This window comes from Nansenia antarctica, assembly GCF_963989245.1.
Source record: "Nansenia antarctica genome assembly, chromosome: 6".
Classification (NCBI taxonomy): Eukaryota; Metazoa; Chordata; class Actinopteri; order Argentiniformes; family Microstomatidae; genus Nansenia; species Nansenia antarctica.
The window spans coordinates 47052500-47064697 of NC_137676.1; the positions used below are offsets into that span (position 1 = coordinate 47052500).

At 39.3% G+C, this 12198-nt stretch overlaps 1 protein-coding gene across 1 annotated transcript; it reads right to left on the minus strand.

Moving 5' to 3' along the window:
• Nucleotides 1–4674: 4674 nt before the first annotated feature.
• On the minus strand, nt 4675–7601 carry lamtor5 (late endosomal/lysosomal adaptor, MAPK and MTOR activator 5). Its single transcript, XM_080533802.1, has 4 exons — nt 7467–7601; nt 7316–7377; nt 6946–7063; nt 4675–6504 (listed from the first exon to the last, which is right to left on the minus strand). Exons 1-4 carry the CDS (start codon nt 7499–7501, stop codon nt 6444–6446), a joined length of 276 nt encoding a protein of 91 aa, XP_080389928.1. The 5' UTR covers nt 7502–7601; the 3' UTR covers nt 4675–6443.
• Between the last annotated feature and the right edge of the window lie 4597 nt (nt 7602–12198).

A 12198-nucleotide genomic window follows, 5' to 3' on the forward strand; every position in this document is an offset into this window, starting at 1 on the left:
TGTTTAGAGATACATTCATAACAAGGTAAGGTACTGTTATTCATAACAACACATACTGAGAGATCCACACATTGGTGAAAGTGTGAAGGATTATTTTCAGGCTACTGGGTTAGTGATACATGGCTTGTAAACAAACTTACGATGAAACAACGGTGTGATCATCTAATTCTGTGTAGTTACAGTCATGGCCAAAAATATTGACACCCCTGCAATGTCAGATAATGCACCACTTCTCCCAGAAGATTGTTGCAATTACAAATGCTTTGGTATTCACATTTTGTTTGCATTGGAACAACACACACACACACACACACACACACACAAATATTCTTTTTCCATTTTTTTTATTTATAAAAATCATTCCATACAGAACTCCAAAAATGGACTGGACAAAGTTTTATTTTTGTTAGCACACCCTTTGGAAAAAATAACTGAAATGAATCTCTTCCTGTAACCATGAATGAGTTTCTTACACATCTCTACTGGAATTTCTCTTCTTTTGCCAACTGTTCCAGGTCGCTCACATTTGAAGGGTGCCTTCTCTCAACTGCTGTTTTGAGATCGCTCCACAGGTGTTCTATAGTGGACTCATTGCAGCTACTTCAGAACTCTCCAGCGCTTTGTCTAACCATTTCTGTGTGCTTTTTGAAGTATGCTTTGGATCATTGTCCTGCTGGATGACCCATGACCACTGACGGAGACCCATGCCTTGGTCATGACTGTATGTGTTTTTAGTAGTTGATGTTCTATCAGCATGTTGTGATGTGCTAAACATGCAGTTAGATGTTCATAGCAATGTTCTTTCTTAGCTGCTAGCTAGCTACCAACGCGATGGCAGCAAACACGTCTGTTTTGTTTCAGAGCGATTTTCTCCGGTAGGCTATTTGGTTTGAGGTGTACCAACATTAAAATAAGCAAATCTTCCTCAACTATTTTCAGATTTCAATGTATGACACATCAATTGGCTTACAGAACGTTTACAATCTGCACTTTCATAATCATAATGTAAAAACTGAAAAATGACCTTGCCTACTTGGGGACTTTTTCACCAGACCCTGTCACATATGTTTCTACTATTTACTAACTACTATCACAAAGGGCATTTTTTACCCCCTTTCCACCAACGTGAACCTATTTCTAATTCTGGGCTGGTGCTAGTGCCGGTTCAGAGTTGGTTCAACTTGAGAACCAGCAATGAGGCAACATCAAGCACAAGATCAACAATATTTATGCATATTTGTGCTGCTCATTGTGATTGCTATGGACGGCGATTACGTTCAAGAAGAAAGGTATTTACCTAACACATTTTGATTATTATTATTAAGACTCAGAATAAGATGTTAATATTAACCTTTGTTGTAAGCTAGCTTGCCCCTGACTTAAGTGGTTCTTTGTTGTAGACCAGCCAAGTGTTGGTGCCACTCTGGAACCAGTTTTCCTGGCTGAGAGACGTTTTTCCTGACGAAATGCGAAGAACTGATTTGAGTCAAAACAGATAGCATTGTATATGTTTAACAGGCAGTATGGAGGACAAAAGCAAGATAAAACACATATACATCATTGGTCTAAACCAAACGGCCTCAGGCGGGAATGACATGCATTTCCCTGCTGCAGTCTGTATCAATACACTTGGGAGGAGTCGTCAGGCAGAGGAGCTGTGTGTGTTTCATGTCCATATCTTTACCTCAGAGCTGTGAGAGGCCTCTTTGGTGGCGTGTCGTAAGCCGCAGAGGGCATTTTGTATATCAATCGCATTATACCATAGTAGAGTTTTAAAAAAAATACCACCTCTCCTGGAAAACATAGGACAATGGTTCTCTTTTGCTAGCAGCCCTTTGAAGTTGCAGGTTGTTGAGGAAGGTGTTACAAAATCAATTTCTGAAAATGTTTTGTCAACAAGAGATTGCAGGGAATTAAACATATAAATCAGCTTTATGGTGGAATACAGTAGGTGGGTTGCTAAGTGTACTAGTATTGGTCAGCCACTGTGGTACTGTATGTAGCCTATGTTTTTATTGAGTGAGAGAGAGAGTAGTCTCTCCCTATTTCCCCTAGGTAGGCTACAAGCCCTATAATACCCCCACCCCCCCTTTATATCTTACATTATCACACTTATTATTGCACTGACATTATTACACTAGCACTATTCTCACTTTGTTGAGAGTGGAGCAAGATCCAAAAAACATGTCACTTGTCTATTACAACTGTAGCCTATACGATAAGTGACAAATGCGTTGATCTGACTTGATCTAAAATAAGTTTGGATGTCCTAATCAGCTGTGTAACCGCTTTAACTTTCAAGTTTGCAACTATCCAAAACGCATGTTATGCACGAAAACAAACCTGTATGTATGAATTCAACAGCTTAGAAAGCTTCTGGGAAAACCTTGTTGACATGGCGTCAGAGCACAAGTGAGAAGCTCGAGGATGAACCCTGAGTCTCTCACTTGTAATTATGAGTTGGAGGGCTGTGGATTTTTCCCATTCGGAGCTCATATTCACGAGTTTACGACTTATTATCAATGCACCATAAAGCACAGCTTCTTTCGGCCAATCACTATGCATGTTTTCGTTAGCAGTCGCTCTGCCTCTATTTCAGATGCTTGTACAGCGGCTAGTTCCATCCATGGTTCGAATTACTGGACTTGGACTGCCCCCCCAAAAGAGGTTAAAAAAAAGGTCAGGGGGTCTAAGCATTTATATATCACGCGATATAGATATAAATATAGCACACGCCAGCGCGCTGAACTGTGCTCCCTTTACGCTAGGCGGCCAACCCGAAACCCCCGTCCCGTCCCGTACCCCGTCCCATCCCGTCCACAAAAAAAGTTCACCCCCCCGATTGTCAGTGTATAATTCGCACTGTGGTTCCATCCAGTGTAGTTTGTTTTGGTGTTGGCTTGCTGTGCCATCTGACTTGTTGTGCCATCTGCCATCTGATATCAGATAACAGGCCAGCTCGCAGTACCTTATCTCACGCGACAGACAGTATTAGGATGCAGTGTTATAATGCAGATGATTGGGTGCAAAGCTGCATGTTACCATTGGACATCCACACCATTGCAAATATTGTCAAAGGGAGGACGAGAGGCACCCTCGGGGCCCCATAGCCGCAAAGGTGTTACACATAACCTGTGTCAATTGTACTATAAATAGTAAATTTACATCCTTTACATCTTTTTTTCCTTCTTTTTTTTTTTTTTACTGTGAAAAGCACAATACATTAGTCATGAGGAATTGTGATATTAGGTAGTAAAATACTTCAGTAGTTAGTTGAAAACTTGGCTTAGTTTATTATCCTGGAGCGAATGGGACAACCATACACTACAGTACTGTGAACTCATAGTGAAGGTCTTACTGTATAAAGCTTTGGGCCAGTGGTTGTCTTCAGTTCATAAGTTCCTTGTTGCATTGTGTCCTTCATGCAACATCTCTCTGAGAACAAATGCAGAAACCAACCAATGTTCATGCAGATACAGGTATAGGCTCTAGGCTAAGTGACAATATCATTATGTCAGATCACAGCAGGTGGCTGAATTGATCATAATGCAATATGACAGAAAGGTTAATTTAACATGTTAACACAATTTACTATAAGCACTAATGAACTGTATAAAGCACTTCTGAATGTGATTAAACTTATACTACATTGTAGTAGTGCTAAGGCTTACAGTTTTCAAAGAATAAAAAAATAAACTGCCAATTTACAGTTGTTTGGATGGTGAGCTTCTATATCGTGTGACAGGTGTAGCAACAATCATAAAATGTCTCACTCAAAATAGCCTCTCTTATAAAATAGCCTTCTCTCTTCAGATATCTCAAATGACCATTTGACAGAAACAAAAAAGGGAAATACAAAAACCATAAAACAAGAGATGGGTATGATCATCATGACTTTCTAATTCTACATAAAATCACCAGTCAATTGAAAATATTTGAAACGATCTATAACACTTTAATTAAGTAATTAATTATCATAAACAACAATAGAGATTTCAGGATGTCCGATATCTACTTAAAATATGACATACCTTAATTCGATCGAACCTTGCACAATGTTCCTCTCAATCTCAATTAACTTCAACGAGCAACGTTGGAGTTTGTCCAGGAGGTTCCTACAGTTGAGGTGTCGACTCCATCCTTTTAGACAGTGAAGGATGCTACTTGGGTAAGTTTTGCTTGCAAAGAAGTCGATGGAAGGGAACCCTTGCCCTTGATGTTGATGACGCCATAGCCTAACTTTTGCGCTATACGTGAGTCCTTCAGAGTTTCGACTTTTACATCTCAGCTACAACGTTGCTTATGAGTAACAGGGGTCGCATGAACCAAAGCCTTCACAGGGACAGCAGCCACGTGACTGAAACGTAGCTGAAAACCACCAAGGTAGAAAAACAACTCTGCTGTATTAACAAAAGAAGAACAAGAAAACGCTTGAACATAATATGATATATAATCATGATATGAAAGCCAACAGTATAGCCTAATTCGATGTTTGTGACAGGGACATGAGCTCATATCCAGGTTGATTGTTGATTTAGATGTGTTGGCATGTAGGCTATCACTGACTGCAGGATTCTCCGCAGATACGGTACACCACTGCAGAGGAATGCTGCCGCACATCATATTCGGAGACTTGATGGCTTTTTTTCTTTTCTTTTTTCTTAATGTGATTTTTTTTTATTGGGCATATAAGTCACTGCGACAATAACACAGAATGATTAATACACAATGTACACTGACATTGAGACAATACAAACATCATATTTAGATATTTAGACAACAATAACATAACATACAACAATACACCAATTCTCTTCCAGTTTTGATTGTGCCTAGCTGATGATCTTTAATGAGTAGCAACATTAATTATTGTTGGGTGTCTTACTTATTAAGTATACATTAGTGGGAGAGTAGGTGTAAACCATGCATGCACAGGGACATAGGGTGTATATTTTGTTTCAAGCAACCCCTGTCCCCCACCTATGTACCCACAGAAAATGTTGCATACCCGTTAAACAAGCAATTTAACAGGTTTAACAAGAATGACATAGTGGTTATTTAAAAGGAATAGGGCAGGTGAAGCAGTAATTTGGGTACCCAGAATATCAGACAGAACAGATGCAATATCTGTCCAGAAATTACAGACAATGGGACATTAGAACGGGCCATTATTTGTAATTTATTACAAAGCATCAAAAGGGTCACCAGCTAGTTTAATCTGAAACAGTTGATGAGTGGTGTAAGACCTTGTATGAGTTTAAAGTAAATGAGCTGGTGAGATAGGAGAAAAGGTATTGGCTATTGCCCCACACTCTGTCCCACTCTGGTAGGTGACCAAAGGATTGTAATGCTCTGTCCCATACAGCAGAAACAGGTTTACCTGGTACCTGTGTGGTTATTAAAAAAACAAAAACAAAAAACAGAATGATGGCTCATTTTATCTCACCACAATGTGTCTGCCTTAGAAGGCGATGATGGCTATTATTGGATTTCCTTATTCCAATGAATTATACATTGTAGCATGTCAATTGAGACAGACAGGTGCTGTAGTCAGACAGACAGACAGGTGCTGTAGTGAGACAGACAGACAGGTGCTGTAGTGAGACCTGTCTGTAGTGAGACCAATAAAATGCATTGGTTTGTGTGTTTATGTTTTCAAGGAATTATGCCCATGTCAAGTAATGCACCGTACAATGGGTACAATTAGAATATTATGGACCATTGACAGAGGTGAGCTTAATACCTACTTTAAAGTTAAAGTTTATCCAGAGTGCTTCTCTTTCCTGGAGGTATTGGAAATCAAAATAATGCTGTCACAAAACACAAGAATATTGAATGAAAAGTAATATGTAGGGAGGAAATAAGAATTAATAGCTGTTTATCTTTTAAATTAAAATGGAAAGTTTTCTGAAGTAATATTACACTTATTCCTCTCAGTTAAAGATTATTTAGTTGAGTGAGATCAGATGGATCAATCAAATGTAACACATTAATACACTTAGACAACTCTTTTATGCCAATGTGTATTTCACAATAGAATTTGCAATTAAAGAACACAGACATGGCCATATCAGAGACAAATGTTGTTCCAAATTACACTGAGGTGCTTAGATTGACAATTAATTAGCTGGCTTAGATGAGATATACAATGCAATGAGCCCCGCTAACACCAAAGTCCTACACATGATTAGACTTAATTCAGTACTTGAACATGTGCATTGAATTGAACATATGCACTCAGTCTGTTTGATATACTTCTTTACCAGATAGTAGCAAAGAAAATATACAAAGAAAATTAAAACAAATGGTTTGAAAATCTGACTAATCTTTGAACAAAGACAGGAAAAACAGGGTTTGCCTAAACTACCTGTGAACTTGGATCATTTTGCATTAGTAAAGGCTTTTACACATGAAACAGAATCTTCTATCCACATGTGATGACTTCATGATGTCATCTTGTGAACAGCTAGTGTGATGGTTCCATGCGTTCTGACTAAAATATTCCTGCAAAAAAATAATAAAATGTTTATTTTCACGAAGAGCTAATAGCAAATCATTTTTGAAGATACAGTTAAAAAGCAATATTTCAATATTAAAACAAACCTCAGAACTTAAGTTCAATGGGACTTACTGACCATGTTATTGGGTCACCTGTGTTATTCACCTTAGGTATTGAGTTCCTTTCACATTTACTAGCTGTCCCTATCCTTATTAATACACAATACACCAACTAAAGCTGCATATCCAACCGAGCCTTTAGACGTAGGTTAAAGACATGGTATATTAACCACCTATGACTTATAGGTAGATAGGTTATGACTTATCGAGATATGCACATTTCATAATATCCACAAGGTGGCATCAGACACAAAGTTAAGATGACATGGCTTAGTTGGCAAGCTAATCACATGAAGTCCAACTAACTGATTGAGTGGCCTTCCTTACCCCGAGTCTGACTCCAAGCACACAGTAGGTGTGTCTGTGGGGTCTCTGGTAAGGGATGCTGCTTGCCTGGCCAACACAGACACCACACCGCCATGCTCATCAGAGAGGGAGCCACGACCTGGGAGAAGCACATGGACACACGCTGATATTTGGTGTGTAAAGTAGTAGCTCATTAATATCTACTACATCCAACCCTACACCTTTATCATATTATACAACAATGCTTTATAACAAAGTTGCCACATCCTTGAGATGGTGACTCAGAGAGGGCACCGATGGATTACTAGTAATTAATCAATAATAGCCTATACTTGCTGGATAATCTGGTAAATATAGAAAACACCATACATTGGGCAAACTTTTTACTTACATGCTAAATTGTGACCTTGTTGATCTGTGCAGAGAACACCGACAATTGCTGGATTCTTCATGCTGTCAAAAAATGAGACAATTTTCAGTGGGGATGCACCACGTGACATGACTCAACGACTGTGATCTGTAAGTCTCAGTTAGACACTTACGTATCATCGAGGTGCTGTTCAAGTGTCGCCTCCATTGTAATAACAACAGCCGTACTTAAGTTATACTTATCGAGCTGTCTGTTGGTTTGTTTGTCATTGTCTGCTTCCTGACTTCTCCGCAGGCGATCAGCTGATACTCACGTGAGTTAAAGACGACGGGACCTTGTGAGGGCCAAACTAGACGGAACGCACAGCATCATTTTCACATACAATTTGTAGAACCAATAAGAGTACCTTTTTAAAAATATATATTTTAAGTTAGTCTCTGAATGAATATGACAAACAAACATAGACATACTATTAGCAATTTGCTATCCAGTTGGTTGACAATAATTAAATGATCACCTAATTCAATTGACATCCATCACTAAACACATAACATGGTACTGTATATGCAATCATAGGGCTATCTCTATGGACGCAACACTATTTTCACCCAGTTTAGAAATAAAGAATCTTAACCAACTTGAGTTCCTGCAGTGCCATCAACCATGCTGATGTATAGACTGTACATTCAAGAATACATTTTTCAGTAACAGGCCTACTTAAAAAAAGTTCATCTCCTTTCAGCATTTCAACATTTGCAAATACGTATTTTAACATGACATGACATGCAGCATGGCTATTGGTAATGTTTTGGTGCATTAGTGAGAAAAAGATCATACGGAAGGCAAGCCTTTAACAAACTGCTAGTCATACATTTGCTAGTCATAATCATTAGGCAATGTATACTTTTATCAATCAATAATTCAATCAATCAATTTCATATCAAGACTATATGACTCTTATGTCTGATGTGCAGTAGCACTTTACACAACCCCTATGACGGGACATATGTCAGTGTTACAGATACCTACAGTGCACATAATGTAGAGAGTCTACACCCCCTTTCAAAATGTTCACTTTCTGTTGCCCCAGAGCCTGGAATCAAAATGGATTAAATTAAGATTTTGATGACCACAGATTTCCCCCCCACAGATCTACCTATCCTACTGGACAGTTTTAAAGTGAACACAAAAGCTGAACATTTTTGAAAGGCGGTATAGCCATCTATAGGCACTGTAGTGTTTAAATAACAATGCTATTAAAAAAACAACTCTATTCAACACAACAAGTGTCTGGTGAAGATATGTTATGTTGATTCTTATCTGGAGTCTGCACAAAGTCGGCCTAGCTACACTGCTTGCTGTGACCAATTGCCATGACATGAGTGCTGATTTGTCAACAGTGTATTGTATTCTTATGAGCTGTCACAGAACAGCTCATCTGAGAAAACACTTGAAGCTTTTCACCAATACAAGACATACATTTGAGATGACATTATCAGATATCCATCTTTAGATGGCAATGGAGGAAACAGTAAATAAATGGTTATTTATGATTGCAATATCCATATAATGTATACACTGCATATATTGCAATATTTAGCAAATAGGTTTATGCAAGAAAGAATGCAATATGTAGGGCCTGCATTGTAACGCAAGGTTGAAAGTACACCAAATAAGATACTTGTTATACAGTACAGTATGTGTCATTTGACAGACAATACTAGTTGAGTAAAATAATCCCTGAACTGTCTCCCATTTCTCCCCTTCCCTATTTGATGTATAACTATACTTAGATATTATTAGGTCTTCCCCTCTTTTGTCCTGTGAGCTTCCTACATTAACCCCCATACGCCTCATCTTTGAGATGAATGCATTCCAAACAAAATCCAACACTTGATCTCTTAATCTAAGTCTTTCCGAGTTTTGACAGGTCAAACATTTAGCATTTTAACCTGCTTAGAATTTAACAAAAGTTCTCTGCATCAATGACAATGTGTTTGTTTTTGCTTATGCCAGCCCAGTTCTCTGTCTATTCATATTGTATCCTCATGCCAGCCAACTTTAAAAGGGCTATGTGAAAATGTTGATATGTACAAATTGTTGTAAACTGTTAAAATTGCTGGATTAATTCTTTTTACTGCACATTAAGCCAAAAATATATGTTCCAATCCGTATCCTTTTTTCTATTTTCTATTACCCATGTCACATAGACAATGTCTGAGGACACTCACTGTAATTCAAGTTGAACCCAATGGCTTTCAGAAAGAAAGTGTGTGAAATAGACTGATGATTGGCTACAGAAGTGAATGAATTCAATGAAGATTGAAGAAAAAGAATTCGGGCAACAAGGGGATAGCACATTGGCCTCTAGCAAATATGTCACACACTCTCCCATCAGATATGAGTTATTTTGGATTGTGAGGAATTCAAAGTGTGTGCCCCACGGTCCACACAGGACAAGACCAACCAAACCACCACCACCACCACCACCACCACCACCACCACCACCACCACCACCCCCACCCCCACCACCACCACCACCACCACCACCACCACCACCACCACCACCTCCACCACCACCATCACCACCACCACCACCACCACCACCACCACCTCCACCGCCACCGCCACCGCCACCGCCACCACCACCACCACCACCACCACCACCACCACCACCACCACCACAGGGGAATACTATCAGAGGGTGAGTCATCATAGCAGATCAAGACATGAAAATGCTCCTCTAAGAAGAGCCCAACATTGGTATGCATGGTACTGTCCCTAATATGAGCTAATGTTATTTACTGTAACTAGTTAACTAGTAGCTATCTGCTCATTTTAGGTATATACAACAGTCATATGACCCATGACTTGTTTGTGTCGTTTTTTGTCTAGGGTATTGTAGCTGTGTTTTTCCAAAGGGTTTCTTGTAGCCATGGGATGATTTCTGCTCTCTGTCCAGAGAGGGTTAAGCCCTGTGTGTTTCTGCTGATGGAGCAGAAATGGGGGGAATGTAATTATGTGGCCAGGATGTCAAAAGAATCCATCACCTGCACAGCATAGGGGTAATGTTCTGCTGACTAACCCATGGGGTATACTGCCTCTCCTCTCTCCCTCCCCCTCTTGTCCTTCTCCTCTCCCTTAAATCAGAGCCCAACAGATTTCACTGAACAGTCAATCCTCACTCCAAATTATGGCCAGGGGGAAGTGCATAAATAGGTGTCACAAGTAGCAAGTAGCTGCTTTTAGACATTGCATATTTATCAGCACTAAATCTGCAGAGGAGTTGGGCCCTAAATGGAGATTTAGCTCACAGTGCGTCATTTCCCCACTATACTGTATCATGATAGCCATTTTTGCCATGAAAATGCTGTTCTACACATTCTGTTCTATTTCATATTAAAAAGGCAGAATACAGACCATTCATCACATATAGAGATTTTTGTAATAGATATTTAATCAGATTTGTACTCCCTGAGCAAGATAGCATGCCTTTTATCATAAGTAAAACCCCTGATAATTGTTTGAGGTGCATATCATCTTAATTGAATACATTTTCCGTAGATGCTGTAAATAGCGCTTAAGAGTGCACGACAAAGCAGATCAAATCACGTTGTAACTCCAGGCCCCATTGTGTCAAGTAGATAGAAGTGTGATTGATCTGTTGTGATCTAACTGCAAGCCTCATCTCTATGACTGAGACCATATGACAACTTTTACATAACCTAGCATTTGAACAAACATGATCCTAATGTCAGTATCTTGTCCATCCATCGACACAAACAAGTCAAAACACCTCTCAGAATCAGACATATTCTAGATCACTCAGCTCAGCCTATAATCATGGTGATGGACAGAATGTTCTATCAAACCAGTCCTATGACATGTGATCTTGTCTAATTGTCTTATCTTGACTGTCTCTCCTAAAGACCTCTTCATCCCCACTACCCCCCTGTACAGTTTCCCTAATGTAAATAAAACTATTTAAAAAGTAATAATTTTCCTTCTTCTATTATTGTGTCTGCCAATGGCCCCTGGTCCTAGCATAGATTTGTTTTTCTCATGATGACTGATGGATAGATGATTCACTTACTTACAGACAAATGTATTTGTTGTAAGTCGCTTTGGATAAAGGTGTCTGCTAAATGTCAAAAATGTAAATGTAAACTTGTCCCAGTCTGGACAGACTAACACCTAAGGACCAACTGGCACCTGTGTCCCAGTTTTTCCACCATTGTGCGTCAGGCAGGTGTGGCATGTGTGGCAGGGTGGCATCCTTATATGAATATAATTCTCTCTTTGGTATATATGATTTCATATTTGATCATGGTTGGTTAATTAATCCAGAAAAGCAAGCTGTCATCAATTAGAAATGACTGAAGCATACATTGAGAATATTTGAAATGACATACAGTAAGTACTTTTAAGGACTTTAATTGATGCAATCAATATATATTCTAAGCATATTCTAAATAATTATGATTACAACAGGTGTATGTGAAATTTTGAGAGACCCCTGAGAATGTATGGATAATGGTTATCTGTCCACATTGATTGTGGGTACTGATCACATTCACCCTGTCAGAACAAATGAGGTGTGTCTGAGAGAAGTCTACGTAACCCAGAAAGATCTAGAACATCTATACAGGGAACTACCACTTCATCACCCTTTAGCCAGATGAATGAGATGACGAGGTTCCAGAGCAGACAGGGGAGGGGGGCGAGTGGAGTTTTGGGTGGGAGATGGGAGGGGGGTGAGAGAGGATAAAGAGAGAGAGAGAGAGAGAGAGCTTGGAGACCCCCTTTGAGGAATCAAATGAGTCTACATGACAGGAGGGACTGGGATACAGTGCGAGACGGAGAGAGTGATAACTGACTTACTACACTATCCTGCTCCTGTTGCT

Coding starts and splice junctions, on each gene's coding strand:
- lamtor5 (XM_080533802.1), bottom strand. CDS start 7,501: ATGGAGGCGACACTTGAACAGCACCTCGATGATAC. Junction 7,378..7,466: donor GAACAGCACCTCGATGATAC/GTAAGTGTCTAA, acceptor ATTTTTTGACAG/CATGAAGAATCCAGCAATTG. Junction 6,505..6,945: donor TGCTTGGAGTCAGACTCGGG/GTAAGGAAGGCC, acceptor ATTTTTTTGCAG/GAATATTTTAGTCAGAACGC.